Below are 22,956 nucleotides of genomic sequence, written 5' to 3'. Positions count from 1 at the left end.
GTCAGCATCGCAATAACGATTACCGCTTTCTCGGTGACTGACAATCGAACACACTCCTTTTTGTTGCACCTCGACCAACAACTGCCGTCGTCGCGATATTTGAGAGCCGAACGCCGGACAGACTTCCTCACCCCACCTCATTATTCAATTTTCGCTCTTCGCTGCAAGCTACCGACGCATCCAACCGTCAAACTTCGATACTCAACTACTCCATCCTCAACATGGTCAACGTCATCTCCGTCTTCACCGTCGCAGTCGCCGCCGTGGTTTCCGTCGCCTCGTGCGCTCCGAGGCCGCCCCCATGCCCACCGGGTCGTGGCCTGCCAGCAAGGGAACGGTCTACCTGAAGGAGCCGTACACGGTCAAGAAGGGCCAGACATTCGACGGTGGCATGAAGACGTACGCGCGCTCGAACGTCAAGTGCGGCGGCCAGAAGGAGAGCGGGGCAGTCGGCCGTGTTCATGGTGGAGCCCGGTGCCACGCTCAAGAACGTGATCATCGGCAAGGACCAAATGGAGGGCGTGCACTGCGAGCAGAACGGCTGCACGATCCAGAACGTGTGGTGGGAGGACGTGTGCGAGGACGCGCTGAGCATCAAGGGCGGCTCGGCCAGCAGCGTGACCAAGGTGATCGGCGGTGGCGCGCGCTCGGCCGACGACAAGGTCATCCAGCACAACGGCCTGGGCACGGTCTCCATCGAGGGCTTCTACGCGCAGGACTTCGGCAAGCTCTACCGCTCGTGCGGCACGTGCGGCGACAAGTCTCGCAAGGTGAGCCTCACGAACGTGCTGGCCGTGAACGGCAAGGTGAGCCTCGTGACGGTGAACAAGAACTGGGGCGACCAGGCCACGATCCAGAACATCAAGATCAAGGGCAAGAAGGTGGACGTGTGCCAGTGGTCGCAGGGCTCCACTTCGGGCGAGCCCAAGAAGTTGGGCGCCGGTCCGTCGGGGTCGCTCTGTCAGTACTCCACCAGCACCATCTCCTACGCATAAGCTGGCAGGTCTGCAATACCCAATGCTCCAGGACTCGCATCTGGATTGCTGGTCCGCCGGCATTGCTCGCCATTTGTATGTAGTGGAATCGGCGTTAATGGTTTTGTCCATGAGTAAATCAATAGAAATTTAGATGTGCTTCACTTTCTTTTTAAAGTTTGTCTTTTAATCTACTTCTACGATGCTGATGACTAATCGACAATACCGAGTTCTAATACTGTCATGTCTATTCATATTACGTCACCGCTCTCAGTGAGGGGGTCACGGGATGATCAATTTTCGATCAACGGTAAGACCGGTATCCGCGCAATGCTCCCTTGCTATTTGCTTCAACTCACAACAACTAAGACGCTCAGTATTAATTTGAAGCCACGCTGTACGGTGTCAACTTTGCTTCACAAATATAGATGTTTATGTAAATACATGCCGACCTCCGGTATAAACGAAGCGGTTTGTATCATAACGCGGGAGAACGCGGTACTAGTGTCTGGGCAGCTTCTGTCAGAAGGAAACCGAAAGCACGGAGCGGGTGTTTGCAAAATATCACTGACCACCCAACACGATGAATCTGCCTTAGAAGCGGTGCTTTTGCGGGTTGCCTACAGCGCCCAACAGTGATGTGCATATATATACGTATACTCTCGTTCAATTAATTGTGCAACCACACACTGTGCTGTCCTGTGCGCACTCTTTCGCGTCTTAATTGGTTGTTTTCGTTCGCGCTCACAAATCGACCAAGATTTACCGTAAACAATTCATGAGACCCGATGCTGTTACTGTTGGGTCACGAAAGAGGCCTTCTCGGATCGAGCGTCGTCGGAGTTTTTGCCATCTTAAGTTGTTTTAATCACTCGATCACCAGCGAGTAATTAGTCTACGTTGGTCTTTTAGTCGACTGTGGGGTGCTAGAGCGTCGAAGTTTCGGCGCAACCGGCGGATATCAAGTCTCCGTTGTTTTCGGTACCGACAAGTTGACGGCGACAACGAGATGAAAATTGGCCCCTCTCACGAGCCACGTTGTGACGCAGTCAGAGTCTGAGTGCGTAATCGACCTAAAATCGCCCTCCAAGGCTTCATCCGTCCACACACTCCGTGCGTGGGGGCCGACGATGCCGCAGCGATCAAACGATGGTTTCGCTGTCCGTTCTCTTAGCAATTTTGCTGTAGTCGCCACCCGATGCTAATCCTTGACCGACCTTCCTTCAGACAGCATCCGATCTTGAAAGGTTTCTCAAAACCGTCGGCAGAAGGGTACACCAAGTAAATGTGTCTTAGTTCTGCATGCATACTTTGGTATTAAAAATAAACTACGGTCGTTGGCTACTTGTAGCGTACAAGGCGACATGTACTGCAACGGGAGGGTTTGGCTGCCACCTCGTATGGACGAACCGCATAAGCTGGACACGAGGCAGGCAACTTAGTCACATGTGGCGTTCGAACACACGGTGTTACACAGTGGTCATGTTCGTGTCCATCTGCAGCCGACTGTAGACGTCAAGTGATCCAACGAACTCTCTACTGCTGTTGTCACCTCTACATCTGGCGTCCAGGAGCCGGCAACGGATCTCATCGACATGATTTGTCCCCATTGCATTAACGTTTACCACTTTCTTGGGACTGACAGCCCAACCGACTCCTGGTTGCACCTCGACGACACCCTACTAACAGCTGCCGTCGTCGCGATATTTGAGAACAACCCCGAGAAGACACTCTCACTTCACCTCATTATTCAATTTCTGCTCTTCGCAATAAGCTACCGACCAGCAACCAAGCAATCAGTCGTCAAACTTCGATACTTAAATACCATGGTCAACGTCATCTCCATCTTCACCGTCGCAGTCGCCGCCGTGGCTTCCGTTGCCTCGGGCGCTTCCATGCGCTCCGAGGCTGCCCACATGCCCACCGGGTCGTGGCCTGCCAGCAAGGGAACGGTCTACCTGAAGGAGCCGTACACGGTCAAGAAGGGCCAGACATTCGACGGTGGCATGAAGACGTACGCGCGCTCGAACGTCAAGTGCGGCGGCCAGAAGGAGAGCGGGTGGCAGACGGCCGTGTTCATGGTGGAGCCTGGTGCCACGCTCAAGAACGTGATCATCGGCAAGGACCAAATGGAGGGCGTGCACTGCGAGCAGAACGGCTGCACGATCCAGAACGTGTGGTGGGAGGACGTGTGCGAGGACGCGCTGAGCATCAAGGGCGGCTCGGCCAGCAGCGTGACCAAGGTGATCGGCGGTGGCGCGCGCTCGGCCGACGACAAGGTCATCCAGCACAACGGCCTGGGCACGGTCTCCATCGAAGGCTTCTACGCGCAGGACCTCGGCAAGCTCTACCGCTCGTGCGGCACGTGCGGCGACAAGTCTCGCAAGGTGAGCCCAACGAACGTGCTGGCCGTGAACGGCAAGGTGAGCCTCGTGACGGTGAACAAGAACTGGGGCGACCAGGCCACGCTCCAGAACATCAAGATCAAGGGCAAGAAGGTGGACGTGTGCCAGTGGTCGCAGGGCTCCACTTCGGGCGAGCCCAAGAAACTGGGCGCCGGTCCGTCGGGGTCGCTCTGCCAGTACTCCACCAGCACCATCTCTTACGCGTAAGTGATCGAGTGTTGCAAACTTGGTCGCTTGCGAGCGACGTTTGATGTAAAACGAAGTATGCTATGAGTTTTAAAGTTTGAATTTATGAATAGATGTGCTTGTTAATTCTCGTCGATGATTGGCTTAATCACTTCAACCTTTTATTCTGAAATTTGGAATTTAATCTAGTTCCAGATCTGAGGATATCAATTGTGAAGTACCGCCGGCTAAATCATTTTTTTTTAGATGGCAGAACGAGAATTTGTGGGCGACACAGCGTCGTACTTGGACGGCGGCACGCACGTGGTTCCTCATCACGCTCTGGAACATCTTCGCACCCTTTCCGATGCGTCTCTTAAGGCGTTAGCGAGCGCTGCAGCCGTCGAGTTGTCTGGGAAGTCCTCTCTCAGTCACAACACCAGCGAACAGCAGATTTCAATCGACAACGAAGCGTTTGCAGCCATGTGCGCTATCGTCGCAACTGTCGCTAGAGAGGGGGGAGCGCGGACGCCGGCGGAACAGCGGTATGAGCTGAAACAGCAACTCAGATAATTTTAAGTATCTCTAAGTTGATACTAACGACAAATGAACTAGACGACAGCTCTACGCTCTTGGAGTGGAAGACGAAAGTCTGCAATTGAAGCTCATGCCAGTGTTATCCGCAGTAGTGCCGGGTGTGGAGCGTGTGCTAGAAAACACCAGTAAGGGGCACACTTGATGTTGAAATGTTAGGTCTCACAGACTTAATACTGTAGGCTTTGACTTCGCCCACGTGGTGGACGTGAACTGGAGACTCGACTACGTTCTTCGCTCTAGTAGTGCTGGGAATGTCCACGAACCGCTGTACTTCGTGCAACTGAAGCTGCAGTCGCCTCGTAGCAGCGGCTCGGGGCTTCAGACTGTGGCGTTCTCATGCTCAGTGGAAGAGCTACGATCGCTCGTGTACCGCATCCAGGAGGTCGCTAATGAGGTGGAGAAGCTCGCAACTGGGACACCTTCTCAGCTTCGAACGAATGCTTAAGACACTAACAAACAAAGAGAAGAAACGACTATGTTGCTGTATCAAGCAGACTTATGTTGCTTGTATAAAATGTGCGGTTCAGTAGCCATAGCGGCCTTGGTTCTGGCTGATAACGACGCGTCCTTTTTCCAGCAGCTGAATGTCCTTCTCGAGCTGCGTCAGCTCCTTCTCGAACGTCTCTTTTCGCCTCACTTTGCCCAGCGTATCGAACACGACGTTGTGACAGAGTTTCTGGTACTTGGCGTTCACGTGGTCCCATTTAGATTTTAGCGCGTCCACTAGCGCACGTCGCTCACTCTCGTCCATGGGCTCAACGCGATCGCGACCGTCTTCCTCCATGAGATTGTGATTCTGCCGCACAAACTCCTCGATCATCGAGTTTTCACGCTCGATCTCGTCCTTGACTTGACTTAAGTATCGCGGAACTTGGCCATAGTCTTCCTTGGTCTTGTACTGCGGCGGTTCGTTCTGGACACGGGCTCGATTACCGGGCACAGCGAGGATCGTCTCGACAGCATTAGCCGTGATGAAGTTCTTGGCCGACTTGAGTCCCATAATGGGCTTGTCATCCTTCTTCACGACAGGAGGTCTTGTAGTTCCAGGATAATTGAACTTCCCCGCTTTTTTTAAAGGTTAAATAAAAATGGGTCAGTTAAGCTCTCAAATGGGTAAAACAAATACTCACGTTTCTTCGAGACGATAGCAGTGGCACTGCGTTCGCCTTTTCGGGTGAAAGTCTTGGGATCAGGCTTAGCAGGCAGACGACCGAAGCCACGGGCACTGGCAGGTTTCTCTATCTTCTGAGCTGCGCCGAGATTGGAACCTTCCAGTCGGGTCTTCCCTCGCACACCAAAAGTGGTTCCTGTTGGCTGCACGTTCGGATCGAACTTGGAGCAGTAGCGTTCAGGCTTGACTGGCTCCACGTGCACCTTCGGGATCAAGTTGTAGATGCATTCCTCGCGCTGCATGGGTGATAGAAAGCCTTGTCCTCAGGGGCCTTTGGTGGCTTACAGCGTGAATGGCGAAGAATGTTATGGGGTTTCGATCGTTCTGCACGATCTCATGAACTATCTTCGGCACTTTGAAGACACGTCGACCTTGACTACATTTTAACTTTAACTTTTCTTTTAGGTTACACTTATAATTCCACGACGGGTTCTTAATGACAGGCCTTGTGCTTACGAATTGCCGAGCTGTCTTCCTTAACTCTGGTAAAGTCGGAACTGTCCGAGCTGTCAACGTACTCGTCGTCCGGAATCACGTCCACTACGACCATGGCGTGAGGAGGTTCGACTTCCACCAACACTGGAGCCGACGACGTTGGTTTCGGGGTTGTTGCAGTAGTAGTGACCTGGTTATCATCGCTATCTTCCCATTGGTCTCCGGCATTGACTAGACCCACAGCGTCATCATAAACGTCAAACGCTGTCAGCGATGTGATATCGAGATCTTGGACGACGGTTTGATCCGTTGAAGTCGACGGCGTCGGTTGTACCGTGGTGGGTGCTGGAGTCGCCTCTGTGGAGTTGTTTGTCGTGTCGGGTGCGCTGATCGGCGCCATTCCGAGTTTCCGGACGAACACGCCGTTGTCCCAGAGCTTTTCGAAATGATCCGGAAAGAACGTTCCGGCACTGGGCCCTCGAAGCGCTTCGTTGGACTGGCCAGTGCACTCTCCGTCACTCTCACCCGGAGGTTTGGCCCAAATGAATCGACTTACAACACTGGAGCCAGTGTTACTAGTAGGGAACTCGCCAATGCCAGCCCATTCCGAATTACACCATTCGGAAGATCCCGAAACGAAGTTGCGACTCGTATCAACGATGCACTTGTAGTCCCTCCCACTGGCCTTCACGAACCGCTCACATGTAGCGATCATCTCGGCGTTCGACCGGTAGTTGGACGTGTTGAGCGAGATCCCCTTGCATCTCGCGTCCGGATCAACCGCGTTCACGATCTTGGCAACAGCAGCGGCTTGTCCCTCGTTCGAGAGCGTCCAGTAGCCCACGTCAAGGAACATTTCCGCGTTACTGTTCTGCGAGAGGATATCCATAGCCACTCCGAGGTTAGCGGCGTACCCTTTGTCGTTGCCGCATCCGCTGTTGGCGAGAAGACCGATGGCATCAGGCTCCAGGATGTAGACGATCTGTCGGTCTCCAGCCGCGTCGGCGAGCTCTTGTAGGAACACGCGATAGTCGTTGGCGTTCGCGTTGGATCCAGCGGTCGAGTAGCCGTGCGCGCAGTCCTTCTGGGGTAACCCGTACACGATCACAGTGGGAGTGCTGGGGCTCTCAACGCACTTCGGGAGCACGACCGACTTGGCGAGCGTGGAGACGTCCGACACGCGATCAGTGTACCATTGCGCCACTTGCTGCCTTGCGACGAGCTCGATCTGGTGCTTGAGGTGCGGATACGCAGCGACGGCGTTTGGATACGAGCCAGTCAGGATCGATTGGCAAGTATCGGACGAGTACGCACTCGAGTTTGACACCGACAGAGCGGTGAGGAGCAGAGCGACGTAGTGACTGGCGGATCTCATGGTGCGGACGGCCGTGAAGGCTGGACGAGCTTTGGGAGGTGTTGTCGAGCTGGAAGATTGAGATCTGAAGCGAGTGAAGCACCCGGATGGCAGGTTATTGATTAAGTCATATTGGCTGGAGGCTCTCCTTGTCACTACTCGTCTTCGTAGTCGCTTTAAAGCAGAGTTAAGCTTCAACATGTGCCTCTGCCGATGTCCTTCGATGCACTAGTATTGTTTACTACAGGGACGATGCCTATTCCTCGCGGATCTGAGTCAAATACCAAAAAAAGATGAATAAGATTAGTCGCCCTCCACGTTGTAAGTAGTGTACTGCCTGGCCACCTTACGTGAGGGACCCAATTACACGACATCTTCAGTCGATGCACGCAGCGTCTTCGTGGTTCGACGAGCTACCGCGTCCTCCTCCTCGTCCGATAGCCCTCTGTCCCCACACTCTGCATCCACTAGACCAGTCTCGTCTTCGTCGTAGTCGTCTCCCGCAGGCGAGTTCGCGTCAATGCGCGAGTATTGCACGTTGCTTCGTCGCTTCTGAGCGCCTGCAGCTGCTTTAGCTCTTGAAGGTTTCTTTTTGGGTCCACCGCGACGTCGTCGGATGAAGAGCGCGACTACGACAAGTAGCACGAGTCCAGCAAACGCTGCCATGGCGACAAAGCCCGACCACGACACTGACGACGGCAAGATCGATGACGTGAGCGAAGCCTGTTTCTCGCTACTCGCATCCTCAGCACTGGAAGAAACGTTGACAGTAGAGGTGGAGCTTGGCAGCTCTGTAGATCGAGACGTAGTATCTTCAATCCCAGAGATCACGACGTCAACATCCCGTGTGTGAACGGACTCCAGAGACGCCACATCTTTGATATCGCCACATACTGGCGAGGTTGGTAAGCCTGCATCGCCATGTTCTGAAGCCCCAAAGAGCTCACAGGTTCCGCAGCGAGGCAGTGGGAGCGCAGTCCACGTCTGAAAACTTGGGTGGTTGGTTCTTTCAACGTCTGTATGGAAGTGAACGGCTACACATATACGTTGGCTAAAAAATATTCCCCCCACTAAAAACATTGCATCACTCGACACGTACCGACACGGAAGAGCTGGCAACTTAAACTGTCTCTGACAACCAGAAACAGATCCTTAATCTCTCTCATGGACTGGTGGAAATCATCGCCAGAGTACGGAATCATCACAGTGTGGCTCTGTGTTCCAGAGCCGTCAGGTCCAGCCTTAAGCTCCAACTGCACAGCATCACTGGCGCTTGATCCGTTGACAAAAACCGACCCCACCAGCTCTGCGCTTCCTGGGCGCAATCCAGTGTTCGAGACCGCCACGTCCACAGACACAAAGGACACCGTCGAGTCGCCGTCATCGACAGCTCCCAGCTGGATACTCTGCACCTCCAGCGCATACACTGGTCCTGCCATTCGTGCTACGTACAAATTGGAGTAATGAAGCTCCGAGGAGAGCTGCGGGACGTCGCTGGGAAGCGGCCAGAACCCTGGAACAGGGGCGACTTGAAACCCTGGACCCACCTCGGGAGACATGGCGAAGATGCCGTGAGCCTGCCACATCCAGTCGCTCGTCTCTCCGTTCACCGTGTACAAGTTGCTGTCCTTCCACGACTGACCGTAGTTAAAGCCATTAAAGTGCGCCATCTCACGCGCTAACGCCACGAACAGGGCGTTGTTGGGCTCGGTGGGCTGTCCTTCAGCCTGACAAGCGAACGGGAGGTTGATGTACTTGCCGTACGAGTGGTAGTTGAGTGCCACGCTGAAGTCCGATGTGTTCCGCTCCACAATGTCGCGTACAGCTCGAGTTTCCGGCTCCGAGAACGCGCTCGGGCCATTGTAGTCGTCTCCACACGGCTCGTTGCTGCTGCCTTTACTGTCTCGAGCGAAACAGACGTCGTAGTTGCGGTTCAAGTCCACGCCAGCGTCAGGAGGACTTCGGTCGCAAGTTGGGGCTCCGCTTTTGCGTTGTCCCATCTTGTTGTGCTCCCACACACGCGCCATCTCGTTGTGCGCATAGCCATCGGGGTTTACGACCAGAATAAACCAGAGCTGACGTGACGCTAAGAGCTCGAGAGCTGCCAGCTCTCCGTTGCGATAGTCGGACGTCAAAATGTCGATCGTGTAGACCAGATTCTGCAACAACCAGAACGAGTTAGCCCTCTGAAGTCTATGGAGGTAGCAGGACAACCCACGTACCATCATGGAGATTGGCTAGAACAAGGATAAGGAGACGCATTCCACGTGAGTTTTCGATATAGCACACAGAATAAACAGTGAAATTTTACCTCGCGAGCATGGTGCATGCCAGTGAAGAGAGCTTGAGGGATCTTCTTGTCCTCTGAAATGTTACATGCACCCAGACAGAGTGCACGCAGTGGTCGGCCTTCGACTGAGCGTCCGAGGTACTCCACTTTAGTAATAAGTGGGTAGTTTGTAGCCACTTCGTCGATGAACGCGTCCACTTGGACCACTGACAACGATCCTCGAACCGAGCCGAGACGTGGGGAGAAGGCTGCGCAAAAACCACTTAACAGATAAGTATCTATCTACCTAACTTGTTCAAAAAGCCAACGTACGCTCTTGCTCTCGGCAGTTGCTGGATGTGGAATATCGCGGTGCACAGTACGGATCCGATGCGTTGGCTGCGCTCAACTCCATTTGTTGTATAGTTAGCGACGCTTCCTCGACACTCAACTCGATGAGAACGTTGTCGTCTTCTCTCTCCTGTAGCTTGAATTCCTCCAGTAACATCACTCCATCCACATACCAGCGCAGCCACTCGCCGTGCCATACAAACTCCATGTCGTGGACCGAGTCCGCCACGTTCTACGAGTCTCAAAGTCAGTTCTATGCAGCATCTCCTGTTGAGTGTATGCAGCTTGCGCACCTTGTTACATGGTAGTCTAACAGCTACCGCTGATGACGGTCCCAGTAATATTTCGTTGCTAGCGGTGGCTTTATGAGAGGATTTGATGGCCATTGTGCGTCCGTTTAGCTGTGCCTTGAGCATTGTCGGCGCGTTCTACGGTAGCAAATAGAGCGGTGTTACTGATTAAAGCTTGTCCGCTATTGGGGAATATTATGGGGTGTTTAACCTGTGGCAATTGCGTCCGCAATGAGAGTCGGTGAAGTGTTGTGTTGCTCGTTAGAGGGATGGAGATCTGCAGCGTTGTGTTTTGCAGCTGCAGGGAGTCGCTAGTGATGGAGACGGCCGATGCGTCGGTAATGGACCATGTCGCGTGCTGCTGCTGTTGTAAGGGCGATAGATTGGAGGCGGAGGAAGCGTTTGCCGCCCACACGCGGGTGAACTCGCACGCTCTAGCACGGTGGATTTCCAGCGTCATTTTCAAGTGAGACTTGTTGTTTAGATCGTACTTAAGCTAGCTTGATGGTAGTACCTTTTATAATGCTCGTTTTAGTGAGGTCAGGTGTACAGTATTCTTAAATAACAGCGAGCTGTAATATACAGAAGTTCCCCCTCAAACCATGTAGGGGGTCGTTTGATTAATTGGCATAGGGAATTCTCAGCGATCTTCTGATTTCTAAAAGTATCCCCAACTCAAGTAATCCGATATAAAGGGGTATATGAAGTGCAATCTTCGCTTATTCAGGTGGACTTCTTCACTGTACAAACCACCAGAAAAAAATGTTTATGCTTCCAACTTGGCATCGAACATCGTGTAAGCTTTACATGTACAGAAGTCCCTCAAAGTAAGCGTCACCTACTTACGTAATCCGCCACCCAAGTGTGCAGCTTGAGCAGCATCCGCTGGCGCGCAGTTCCAGGCGTCCGCGTGCGGTGCCGGTGAAAGCTCATCCATTTTCAAATACCCCCTACGGTACGTACAGGTTCAACTGGCCAATCACAAAAATGCACTGATTTTGGATGAACTGCAGGATCGGCGGGAAAGATATCGGTCCACCCTCTTCGCTAAGTAAACCATTGAAAGACTGAGAATGGAGATTAAATGTACGAGGTAACTCATGCTCCCGCTACGTACGCTTCCCTCCATGCACACTATCACTCTTCCAAGCGACCATGACCGCCAGCCCCATGCCGCGCCGGATCCGCCTTAATATGGAGCTGAAGATCGCCATGCGAAGGATATGCGCGCCAAAGGCAAACTGTCCAACACACAGCTCGCAGCGTGGGCAACACGTGCGTTCAAGCTGGAAAAATCTCTTTCACGCGATGCCGCTCGCAATGTTATCGCTGGGGAGTCTAAGTGGGCCGCTATGGAGCCCTGTCAGCTAGAGCGCAAGCAGCTCGTCAGCCTTCAAATCCAGGAGACGGACGCTCGCATTATGAAGGTCTCTAAGGCCATGGACGGCAAGGTGGAGGCTATCACAGGCAAGGTGATAAAGGCCATTGCTCTTCGCGTGAACGCGTATGGCGAGAACACCACGTTGAAGCTCTCTAAGGGCTGGCTGTATATTGCAAGAGCGTCACGGAATCTCCAAGAAGCGGAAGCACGGCGAAGCTGCGTCAGTTGACCAAGAGGTAGCTGAAGCCGGACGTGTGAAACTACGAAAGCTGACGGACTCGTACGCCCGGTCCGAGATCTACAACATGGATGAGACCTCGTTCTTCTTTCGGAGCGAGGCTAAGTACACTCTCACGCACAGGAAGGTGATCTCTGAACGCAAAGACCCCAAACATCGGCTGACACAGCCGTTGGCTCAAGGCATTATTCGAGCCTTAAAGAGTAAGTACAGGGATTTAAAGGTACTTGATTGTGTCGACCGCTTTTTAGAAGGGCGGGACCAAGAGAAAGTTGATATCTACACCGCTCTTTGTTGGAGTAAGATGGCCTACGACGAGATCTCCCCCAAATCCATTCAGAACTGCTGGCGGCACGCAGGCATTCTGTCGGACAGGAGCAAGATCGCCTCGCTTCTTAACTAAATATCAGTACATTTAAAACATCTGTTTTATCACCCTCTAAGATCGTTTCTCGGTCCCCCCTACGCTTACTTTGAGGGACTTCTGTAATTGTTTTCGATAAGTTATTGCAGATGTCAGCTCAAGAACACCATCATCGTGCTCTAGCATATCAAAATATAAAAAGATATCATACTTACTCCAGCTTGGCATTGACTACTGCAGATGCTTATTTTCAAAATCGGCAGGTCAAACGAGATCTCGTAGTTGGATTCAGAGCTTACCGCCGGGTCAAGGACCTGATCCATGTCACTGGAGTAATCTTGCCTTCAAATGTGCTTAGGCCGCGCTCAGCGCTCTGCGAATCAGTAGCATCGTCTTCCTAAAAAAATTCTTGCCAGAAAGTCTAGGAGCCGCCTTTCACGAAGTGTCGCTGACGTCGAAACGAACGATGACAGTCTCGACATTGTAACGGCAGGAACAGCCCAGCATCAGCTCCATCCAAGATGGCGAAGGTAAAAGACATGTAACCTGCTGACGCCGTTAAGAGCTCAGGCTGGTCTGTTCGCCTGTTGTTGTGCTAAATTCTAGCACTGACTCGACCACCTCGTCTGTCAATTGGCTGAAACCCTGTCTTCTAATCCCAAGCCACCTTTCAAAACCCAGTCCGCAATAACCCAACTCCAGCTCACTTCGAAACGAGGAAGGGCTCGGCATGACTCGGGCGGACTCGTCCCCGCGTGACGCCACCGCCGACAAGTTAGAAAAAGAGGTCGATGCAGCGTTAGAAAGAGCGCAACAAGAGCAGGAGCTGCGCTCTCGCGTGCAGGCTGTTTCTATGCGCCGACGGCCATCCGACGACACGGACGGTGCCGAGAGTCATTGCTCGAGTTTAGTCTCGCACCACTCGTTCGCGTCCGCTCGATCGGCTCCTGCCACCGACTGGCTGTTACGTAGTCGCAAGGCCGCCAACACAGGCCGTAGCATGCGCTTAGCCAAGCAGCCGAGCTTCCGCGACCAGTTCGACGAGGACCGCTGCAGTTTGCCCGCTCTGGACAGCTACCACGCCGAAGAAACGAGCAAAGCGGGCGTCGCAACTGTCGGAACAGGTAAACGGAAGAAGAAAAGCAAGGGAAAGTCCCCTTTCGACGTCTATTACGCGCCGCAGTCTCCAGTGCCGTCCACAGTCCACTCTGCACCCCGTACGAGGACAAGAAGCGGGATGTCCCTTGTATCGGAGCGTAAAGGTGCCGTCCTGACTGAAGTGGGGGAGCCCAACTTCGCATTACCCATGTTTCAAACAGAGAGGTCTCATTGTAAGGGGTTAGAGTCTTTTGACGAAAATCTCGAAGACGGGCAGCGCGACAAGACCCCTTTGGACGCCATGCAGTACTTTATGAACGGAGCTCCCCATGTGTCCATAGAGGAGGCGCAGAAGTACACGTTTGCTATTGTTTTAAAGCACACGGAGCAGATCTTCCACTTGCTAAAGAAAAGGTTCCCGTCTCGCTCCGCCGCGTCCATTCGACGCGATCTGCCGCAGCAAGTGAGCGCGTTGCAGCAGAAATGTGTGCGCCGCTTGATCCAGGCGGGACTGGGCGTTATTCTACTGGACAACGCGCTGTACGACAGCTATCTGGACAGCCAACGAGGGGTCCACAGTAAGCGAGACCCAAATAGTCGGGAAGAAGACGTGGCCAGGAACTTGTGCATCCTCATCGACCCAAAGAAGAACCCGGACTTGTTGCTGCACGAGTTTAAGCGTGAACTGGACGAGCTGTCCATCAAACGAGGTGACGCGCTGGGCAGACTGGCCGAAGAGTCTCTGGACACGCTGAAGGAAATGTGCTTCTCGCCGGCGCTGGAGCTGCAGCTGACGCACAATATCATCCAGAACGCCTTCAAGGACTACGACAAGGAAGAGTGGGTCATCGACGTCAACAAAGAGCTCACCGTGACTGACGTTATTGTCGAGTGCTTCCCGCTACACGACCGAGCGTTCAACAAGCAGTTTTTCGACGAGTACCGTAAGCGAACGTTCGAGTTCAATCTACGCAAAGTGGCAGCAGGAAACAGCGATCGCTGGGCGGTGGAGGAACTGCGTCTGCACTTCGGAGAGCGCGTGGCCTTCTTGTTCGCCTTCATGCACATCTACACGAAGCACTTGCTGCCTTTGACGCTGTCGTGTCTGTTCTACTACTTGTGTTACCGCTTCACGTCTGCGCCCACGTGGAAGCAATACATGGAGGGATTGGCAGTGATTGGCGTCTGTGTGGTCTGCTTCTGGGGTCCTTCGTTCCTCGTCTGCTGGGCGCGTGAGACGCGGTTATTAGTGGAGAAGTGGAACTTGACCAAGTACAAGAACACGGTGTACGAACGCAACGACGACAATCCAGGCTTCAAGTACGTGTGGGTGAAGAACCGGCTCACTCACGAGATGGAGAAGATCCCGAAGCAACGCAAGAACCACTGGATCCAGCTGACGATGCTGTTATTCGTACTGGTGTGTGCGTTCATCCAGTGCGTGTGTCTAGTGCCGTTTATCCAGTGGTACGTGTACGCCAAGAACGCGCCTACGTGCGACGCGTGCAACGGAGACACAGAGGAGTCGTACGCGTGCGTCTGGTTCATCACGTGCTTCAACTCGACCAATTCGGCGCTGGGGACCGATCGCTGGGTGTACATTCTGATCCAGGGGATCATTCTGGGTCTGCTGATTGACATTATCTTCTTCGAGCTGTTCAATTGGATGTCCGAGAAGTTTGTGCAGTGGGAGAATTACGCTAAGAAGTCGGACCACGAAAACCGCCTGATCCACCGCCGCTTTGTGTTCGTATGGAGCAATTGGTTCTTCTGGTTCCTCTTCATCTCGTTCGTCTACATGCCGTTCGGAGACACGATCTTGACGCTTTTCCACAAGATTGGACTGGGCGCGCTAGCTCCGTACGAGTGGAACCCGAACCTCCTGACGCTGGACACGCTCTTCGTCACTCCGCTAGTGGTCACGCAGTTCTTGAACATGTTACTGGAGACCATCGCCCCGTATCTGCTGCGTAAACTGCGCGGTCGTCCTTCAATCGGGTGTCGTCAGGCCTCGCCGTTCACGTGGTGTGTACGCCACTTGTCACGCTGGTTCCGCTTCGCCAAACCGCGACAGTCGATGCACTCTGCGGCGAACTACAACTCGCAAGAGACGGCTAGTAACTCGAGCGCTGACAGTCACTTGGAGCTGAAAGATAACGGCGCGCCAGTCACGAATCTCACAGCGACTCGACTGGCGCAATTGGTGCAGAAAGACACGAATTTCAACGTCAGGGTGCTGCCCATGTCGGACGACTCGAACAAGTATTCCGCGTACGAGATCTTGGCCGAAGCGAAGCTCCCGATCTTCGACCCCGTGCTGGACTACCTGGACGCCTGTATCCAGTTCTCGTACGTCATGATGTTCACGGTCGTGTGGCCCTTGCTACCGTTCCCCGCCTTCTTCAACAACCTCCTGGAAGTGCGAGGTGACGCGTTCCGACTGCTATTCGCCAATCGCCGGCCAATGCCGCGACGTGACACGTCGATTGGTGAATGGGCCACGGTACTCGCGTACGCCAACATCATCGGCGTGACGGTCGTCTCGGCGTTTGTGGTCGTGTATCATTACGGTTACTTTGTTACAGACTGTAACTTCACTTTTAGCAACGCGTACGTCGTGCCATTCGGGACGATCGAGGGCGACGAAACATCCGATCCCAGTGCCTGCGTGAACGAGAGCGGCTCGTCCAGATGGCGGATGTTCCAGATCGTGCTGTTCGTCGTACTGGAGCACGTGAGCTTCTGCATGCGGTACCTGGTCATGCAGGCCGAGAAGACTCCAGCGTCGATCCGAAGCTCTGGCTATCAACGTCTCAAGCAGATCCAGCACTTGACCGCGACCCCCGCTGCTCCGCCCTCCCAGCTCGAGTACGTGCAGCGCCTGCGTGCGTTGTTCGAGAAGTACGACGTCGACGGGGACGGCCATTTAGCGGAGCCAGAGTTGATCCAGCTCTTGGCTGCGTGGCTGTGCAAACACCCGTCCGAATTGCTCCCGTATTCGGGTCTTATATTCCGATACATGGACAAGAACAGACTGGGACGAGTGCCGTTCTCCACGTGTTGCTTGATGATGCAGCACGTGAACCACGACCGCTTCTTCTCGTGTCTGTTGGGTCTCTATGACCCGCTGAACGGAGCGTACAACGACGAGATCCGTCGTACCTGTGACCCGATCGAACTGCATCGTGTACTGAGCGAGGTGTCGTCCGAAGTGCAACGTCGTAGCAACATGAGCCGCGCGTCTGAAGCCACAGACGCGTCACGGCCGCGAGACTCGACGTTCTTCTACGTAGATAATTGAAGGGGGTAGGACGACCGAGAAGTTTTGATTAATAGTTTTTTTCGAGCGATTTCTCTGCACTCAAATGCGTTTAATCAACGTCTACCCGTGCGAACCGGTCAACGTTCCTCTCGCTCGACGGACACCAGTTGTATGCAGAAGAAAAAAAAAAGAAGCTACGCCCTGCGTCTACAGAAGTCAAGTTAATACACTTGCAGGTCTTCAGAGCAGTAGCTTGAAGCTTTCCTGATTAAAGTTCCCCCGATGACAAACTCCAACGAGCTGGAGCTAAGGGATTTGGCGGCATGGCCACGTACCGACGTCGCGATTGCATTAATAGGTTGGGGATGAGATGTGGCAGCGTCTGTCTTGCTGACTCGCATTGCTAAATGTTGCCGGCGTACGACAAGAATGCGAGCGTTTCGGGTGCCAGCTAGACGTTTGAAAAGCGCTAATAACAGCCTGGCAATCAGCAATGTCAAGGTGTTTATACAGATCAGCTAAAGTCACAAGTCCACATGTTGGAAATGAAGGAGCGCTTCGAAAAACTGTCTACTTACCCAGCGAAATGAAATGGTAACTCGTGATAGCAAAGCTTAACTACTTTTTTTCCATTTTTCGGGAATGGGTACATTGAAGACGAGCAGCTTGTCAAATTGACTTTGGACGCCTTTGAAATAGTCACTTTTGCTGAGTGAGATGGTACGAAAGCCGAAGCCAACAACGATAACATCGAAATGGCATAGGCATAATTCTTGTCGCGGTATCTTGGCCGACAAGGGAAATCGTTTCATAACCGTGCCTGCATAGACTGTGGCTTAAAATGTAGTCGAAAGCAGAGCTCATAAGAATCGTCCCACGGCGAGCACTAAATATACTGACCTCTAGCCACCTTCCCAATTGTGCTTCGACAGTTCTCGTCGGTGGTCTTGGTGCTTGGCGTCGCAACGGCCTGCATAAAAATGCTATTTATTTCGACTGCGCTGACCTCAAAGTGTACGCGTTTGTTGCGGCTCGCAGGCCCAAAGTTCATTCACTTCGAGATTTGCAGACACAAGATTATACAGGACAAAGCATGCAGAGCAATGCAGCAGCCACCTCGGCAGGAGCTGATGCGTGTTCACCGTCCACACGTTGTCGCTACAAGACCGGTCGGTGTCCAAATCCCCGGGCAGTCAAAGCGAACGGAACATTGCTGCTGCTCTGCGAATACCATCGCAACCAACAGAATCGCACCAAGAAGCGAAGTGATATGAAGTGTCGTCATGATCGCGCCAAGAAGCGCCAGGCTCAACGGGAGAAGCTTCTGAAGAAACAACTCCCGATTCCCATTAACCAAGTGCGCAGCGCGCTGTGCTGGTCTCCGCTCGCTTCGATCATCGCACCCTCAGCCGATGACTATGCTATGGCGTTCGGAAGCCCATCAACTGTGCGTGACCAGGAGAAAACGCTGGAGTCAACTAGCCCCACGGCGGTCGATCTTGATGTTGCGTCGATGAACTGGGGGCCGCACTGCATGTCCCCGATCTCGACGCCACCAATGTGCGAGCAGGACGAGGACGAGGAGGACGAAGACGAGGAGGAGGACGGTCTCGCCCCAGAAGAAATTTGGCTGCTCGAGTACTTTATCCTTTGACGAGAGGAGGCGTCAGTATACATGTTCCCTAAAATCCCTCCAGACGAGGAAGCAAAAAACTCGGTACCATCGCAGTAAAGTTGGAAAAAAATCGGCGGCACCTAATAAACGTCCAGTATTCAATATTATTCAGCACGCTAATACTTCTTGGCTGTTAAAATCTTTCGCCTTTTTTTTTTTTTTAAGAATAACAGCCCTTGTTGTGTCTAAAACCTTTACTTTCTACCATTGCGTTGGAACTGCAACTTCTTACGGAGCTCTCTGGCAGCACGTGAGAGTGCCGGAGAGAAGCCCGAGACCGTATCGAGACCTGGTGGAGGCACGTGGTACTCGAACGACTGCGACACCAGAATGAACGCTACCAGCAGCACCAGCACCAGTAGCGCCAACATGAAGTAGATGTACTCGAGATGTCCGTCGTTGAGGTCGCTAGTGACCCAGAAGGAGAAAATGCTGTTCAGCGCTCCAGTCACGATAAAGCCCAGCGTCGTCGTGAGCAGATTGAGCGCTTGGCAGACGCTGCGCATGGACTCGGGGACCTCCGAGTAGAACAAATCGTACGCTGAAATGCTCGTGAGGATCTCAGCAATCCCCACGAGAACATACTGCGGTGTCTGCCACCAAACACTGATCGCTGACATGGGGAGACTCTCGCCTGCCGCACTGCAATTCGAGGGAATTCCCGCAATTAAGGGGCTACTCTTCCGGATCTGCTCCGTCCAGCCTGCTGCCAGCATCGCCAGCATCGAGAACACCAGCCCCGCTCCAATCTTGCGCAGTAACGTCGGGTAGATCCCCATTCGGGTCAGCAGTGGGTACAACACGCGGTCGAACACGGGGATAAACACCAGAATGACGCCGGAATCGACGATATTGAGCATGGCAGAGGACAGCAGCACTCCGTCCCGTCCCTTGACTCTCAAGTCCATTTGACAGCCTTGGACGACGAAATTCGAGTTCATCTGGCCGTAAACAGCCCAGAAAATGATTATGACTCCCAGATACGGCGCCAGTCGTACAACTTGTGCTGCATCCTGCACCTCCTGAGCCGAATAGGACCCTCCATTCGTACGCGTCGCTAAGCGCAGCCAATCCGTTTTAGCTCCCGAGAAGATCAGCACGAACGTACCGTACGCTACAGCTCCTGCACCCACAAGAGCGACGGCCATGTGGATGAATGCATCTTGAATAAAGTATGACGCGGTTGTGAGTACAATTCCTGGAGCGAACGCCAGACCTCCGCTGAGTACAAGTTTGCCACGTCTCGAGCGTGCACCTGCTTGAGTCAGCACGGAAAAGAACTTGCTCAGCGCGCTCCCCTTGGGTGGAATGCGACGGTAACGTTTCTTTCCGGCGTAAAATACCAACGCGGCGAGCACAAAAGCCGCCGACGGGATGGCAAACGACGCGAAGAAGCCGAAATCGCGTGAAATATACGGCGGGAGGCCGTTTACTGCCAAGTTTGTTAACACGCCGTAGCTGAACGTAGCGCCAACGTTGATAGCCCAATAAAACCAGTTGAAAAAACTGTCTTTTTCGGCGCGTTGGGCTGGGATAGCGACGTCGAATTGGTCGGCTCCAAGCACCACGACATTGGGTTTTATTCCGCCTGCGCCAAAACCCACGCCACCGAAAAGTCCCAACATGAAAAGCGGAAGAGAGGACACCGCGGGGAGGGATGCAAACACGCACAACGCGAGGCCTGCGATGTACAGGGAGCAGAAGAGAATGATGGTGTTGAAGCGACCCAAGTGGCGGTCGGCCACGTACGCGCCCAGCAGCGGCGTCAGATACGAGAGCGACGTGAAGGTCGAGTTCAACTCGGTGGCCAGCACAGTGCTGAGCCCCAAATTCCGGTGGAAAAAGATCGGGAGAGACCCCGAGAGACCGTAATAGGCCAGACGTTCGCAGAACTCGGTCACGAGGATGAAAGAGCAGACGCTCACGATGATAGAGCGGTACTGCGGGCGAGCTGCCAGCTCCTTGGTGGGGAGCAGCGTCGTGTTCTCCCCTTGGATCTCCTTCTCGTCGGCATGAGGCGCCATGGGGACGCACACGTAAGTTCACGAATGACAATAAAGTTCTGAAGTAGCCGTTAAAGATGAAAATGGATACATTTTTGCTTAGAAAAGTGGCGGTAGAGACGTACGTGTGCACGAGCAATTGGCTACATTTTTTTTTTTCAAGTTACCCTTTCTGTAAGTACGAAAAAAGGCCACGCATCATGACTTTGGCCTCTCCGAGAGCTTCACCGGCGATATCACGCGCTGTGCTGGTGACAGCCTTGGCGTTGTCGATCGTGGACATGGCCAGTGTCTGAGCGTGTTGTACAGTGCCCTTGACGCGCTTGAGTTTGGACGACACACCTAATAAACGACGTACATTGGCCAGAAAGGACACGGAGCCGCTGGCGTCCGGCAGCAACTGGAGCGACAAGGTGCCGTCTTCGTGGCCTGAAGCCAGCAGGATCACAGCCTCTTTAGGACCGAGGCACATGGCAGAGATCATGGATCCTGTGGGGGTGGGCGAAATGTACTCTTGAACCGTCACGAAGCTGTGCGTACAGAAAATGTTAACACTAGTACACATCCGACAAGAAATGAACGATTGAACGTACTCTTCGATGCGACAGATACGAATGATACCGGGCACGAGTGTGAGGAAGATCAAGTCGCCTTCTGCTGACACTTGCACGTCCGAGATCTCCTCGGCCGGAAGATGATGCGACTGGATCAACACGCCCGACAGGTTGAAGATCTGGACGATACTCGAGATCACGACACTTTCTGTAACAATCCGCGTAACACTCGTGATAGCGATAACGTATCCCTTGACTGACAACCGGACGCGTGCAAGTTCGCCTTCTTGTTCGGCCGGTTCGAACACGAACGCCACTTGTCCTTCATCGTACAGAAAATGCACCATGCCAACCGAGTGTGTACAAGACGCCACAACGCCCAAATATGTACTCACGCAGCAGTCCACAAGAGGCGTCGCATGTCCGCGTAAGATCAGGATCGGACGTGGCGACACTTTCGGTAGTCGGAAGAGCAAATCGGGCTTGACACGCGAGAGCCGCCAGAGCGCCAGTGTCCCGTCTTGCGACCCAGAGACGAGCAGCTCTTCGTCTTCTTGTGACGGCGAGACGGCGACCTGACTGTGACTGTGATAGCTCCAGCGATCCAAGCTCAGACACGTGACTGCAGCACTGTGTCCCACCACGCTGGCCTTGCCAATCACGTGTCCATTGTCCAGATCCAGCAGACGGAAGTGCAGGGCGCCACTTCTTGCTCCTCCAGACACCAGCACACGTCCATTTCGAGAGATACCCACAGGAAACCCACGCGAATATCGCTGTAGATTTCGACTCTCATCGTCGTGGTGAACGGGGTCGAACACCGGGATCCTTGGCACGTACTCGAACGGAGAATCATCTCGCACTATCTCCAGTAGCCAGGGACAATCGTTGACTGCATCGTCGTCACTAGCTGCAGCCAAGTCAGTGAGTAGCGTATCCACTTCACTGTCGCGTTGACCGTCGGTAACCGAGGAGAAGCTGGCTCGTCCGAGGTCCATCCCATCGCTAGGATCAGCAGCGAGCGTGTTCAGCGGCATCTTCGGCGACGCCGAGCCCGCAGCTACTGGCGGCGCAGGCTTGGGTAACAGTTTCCAGTAGTACACTTCAATGACGCCAAGCTCGTTGACACTAACGACGCGATCCGGGAGGATTTTCAGCAGTCGAATGCCGCTCTGTGCGATAGGCTTCACAGTCGCCACGGGACTCCAATGTCGACGCTTCTCCTGCGCAATGGGTGAGAAGTCTTGGAACGCTAGAGACAGCGGTCGAGGGATGTTGCTGGATGGTCCACTGGAGCTCTCTTTGCCCGGGAATCCTCCACTGACTGGCGGACTTGTGAGTCCTGACACAGGCTTACTGGGAGCTGCAGGAGCTCCTAACGCACTGCGTCTAAACGCTGCGTGTCGTGGAGGGTGAGGCGTAGCGAAGAGCTGCATGGGACACTGACCGAAGTGCGCGATTTGCAGCTCCATGGACTCCCGTAAGAACGGGTCTTCCACTTGATCCAGATCCACGACGCCATAGTACGTCAAGTAGTAGAAGACATTGTTCGCTTGCAGTGACGCTCGTCCTCTCTGCTTGTAGCCGAAGATCAAGTCGACCCACAAGTGCAAATGACGAGAAACATACTCGCTCTCCAGTGCGGCGCGGTGGATACGGACAAACTCTTCGGGTGTACGCGCCCACTTGGGTAATTGCACGTCGTTCACGGCTTGTTGGTCGTGTCGTTTCCCCAGTCCGTAGCCATTTCTGTTCCGCAAGAAGGAGCCGTCGCTAGCGTAGAATTCCGGCGTGAGTTCCTTCACCTCGGACATTTGCGAGTTGCACATCTTCCAGCTGGAAGACGTTCCCGACAGCGTGAGCGAATACGAGAAGACACTCACGTTCCGAAGCGTGAGTGAGCCGGGTATTGATACCCGCAGTGAAGAAGGCGACCAGCCTCCGCGGGTACACGGAGGCGCTCGCCGTGATGATTAAGAAGAAAATTGGAGTCGACGCCGGGATCGAACCGGTGACCAGCTACACGAGAGCTCGGCACTGTACCGCTGAACCACTCGGTGAGTAAGCCGAGTGAACAAGTTCCAGGCGTTAAATCAGCAGGCTAACAAGGTTAATAAAGCATAAGAAACGTGTCGGTTCCTAATACTGGTAAATAGGTGCTATTCTAATCCGACTAAAACTGCCCTATTGACTAAGCAAAAGATCGTGCTGCTGATTTCTTAAACTATCCTTAAGAGGAGGAACTCCATGTCTTTTATAACCCCGATACCTGAGGAAAAAACACTCGACAACACGCTGGCGCTGCTATCAGAAGGTTACGAATATTATCCTCAACCGCCGCAAACAATCCATTCGGATGTCTCCAAACCC

General features: G+C 53.5%; 8 protein-coding genes across 8 annotated transcripts in view; 4 read left to right on the top strand and 4 right to left on the bottom strand.

Moving 5' to 3' along the window:
- Window positions 1-2,800: 2,800 nt before the first annotated feature.
- On the top strand, window positions 2,801-3,586 carry PITG_09254 (polysaccharide lyase, putative; the record flags this gene model as incomplete). The annotated part of the gene is made up of 1 exon (XM_002903498.1): window positions 2,801-3,586. The coding sequence occupies one exon, from the start codon at window positions 2,801-2,803 to the stop codon at window positions 3,584-3,586; it is 786 nt and encodes a 261-aa protein (XP_002903544.1).
- A 441-nt stretch (window positions 3,587-4,027) lies between these two features.
- Window positions 4,028-4,586, top strand: PITG_09253 (uncharacterized protein; the record flags this gene model as incomplete). Its single annotated transcript, XM_002903497.1, has 3 exons — window positions 4,028-4,089; window positions 4,160-4,266; window positions 4,321-4,586. The coding sequence occupies 3 exons, from the start codon at window positions 4,028-4,030 to the stop codon at window positions 4,584-4,586; spliced, it is 435 nt and encodes a 144-aa protein (XP_002903543.1).
- A 273-nt stretch (window positions 4,587-4,859) lies between these two features.
- On the bottom strand, window positions 4,860-5,554 carry PITG_09252 (uncharacterized protein; the record flags this gene model as incomplete). Its single annotated transcript, XM_002903496.1, has 1 exon — window positions 4,860-5,554. The coding sequence occupies one exon, from the start codon at window positions 5,552-5,554 to the stop codon at window positions 5,213-5,215; it is 342 nt and encodes a 113-aa protein (XP_002903542.1).
- A 1,910-nt stretch (window positions 5,555-7,464) lies between these two features.
- PITG_09251 (uncharacterized protein) lies at window positions 7,465-9,892 on the bottom strand (the record flags this gene model as incomplete). Its single annotated transcript, XM_002903495.1, has 6 exons — window positions 7,465-7,824; window positions 7,936-8,135; window positions 8,201-9,260; window positions 9,413-9,639; window positions 9,704-9,774; window positions 9,882-9,892. 6 exons carry the CDS (start codon window positions 9,890-9,892, stop codon window positions 7,465-7,467), a joined length of 1,929 nt encoding a protein of 642 aa, XP_002903541.1.
- Window positions 9,893-12,724: 2,832 nt separating this feature from the next.
- On the top strand, window positions 12,725-16,485 carry PITG_09250 (uncharacterized protein; the record flags this gene model as incomplete). The annotated part of the gene is made up of 3 exons (XM_002903494.1): window positions 12,725-13,099; window positions 13,148-13,273; window positions 13,370-16,485. The coding sequence occupies 3 exons, from the start codon at window positions 12,725-12,727 to the stop codon at window positions 16,391-16,393; spliced, it is 3,525 nt and encodes a 1,174-aa protein (XP_002903540.1).
- A 934-nt stretch (window positions 16,486-17,419) lies between these two features.
- On the top strand, window positions 17,420-18,125 carry PITG_09249 (sporangia induced hypothetical protein; the record flags this gene model as incomplete). Its single annotated transcript, XM_002903493.1, has 1 exon — window positions 17,420-18,125. The coding sequence occupies one exon, from the start codon at window positions 17,448-17,450 to the stop codon at window positions 18,006-18,008; it is 561 nt and encodes a 186-aa protein (XP_002903539.1).
- A 98-nt stretch (window positions 18,126-18,223) lies between these two features.
- Window positions 18,224-20,053, bottom strand: PITG_09248 (Proton-dependent Oligopeptide Transporter (POT) Family; the record flags this gene model as incomplete). The annotated part of the gene is made up of 1 exon (XM_002903492.1): window positions 18,224-20,053. The coding sequence occupies one exon, from the start codon at window positions 20,051-20,053 to the stop codon at window positions 18,224-18,226; it is 1,830 nt and encodes a 609-aa protein (XP_002903538.1).
- A 124-nt stretch (window positions 20,054-20,177) lies between these two features.
- The window catches only part of PITG_09247 (neurobeachin-like protein), a gene marked incomplete at both ends in the record, with an annotated part of 8,721 nt that continues 5,942 nt past the window's right edge, over window positions 20,178-22,956 (bottom strand). Inside the window, 3 exons of the mRNA XM_002903491.1 lie at window positions 20,178-20,562; window positions 20,626-21,564; window positions 21,634-22,422. Coding sequence (XP_002903537.1) covers window positions 20,196-20,562; window positions 20,626-21,564; window positions 21,634-22,422 — 2,095 coding nt within the window. The remainder of the gene's footprint in view (window positions 20,563-20,625; window positions 21,565-21,633; window positions 22,423-22,956) is intronic.

The sequence above is a fragment of the Phytophthora infestans genome, genomic scaffold, assembly GCF_000142945.1.
Source record: "Phytophthora infestans T30-4 supercont1.14 genomic scaffold, whole genome shotgun sequence".
Classification (NCBI taxonomy): Eukaryota; Oomycota; class Peronosporomycetes; order Peronosporales; family Peronosporaceae; genus Phytophthora; species Phytophthora infestans.
This window is presented reverse-complemented; position numbering and strand designations above follow the sequence as displayed.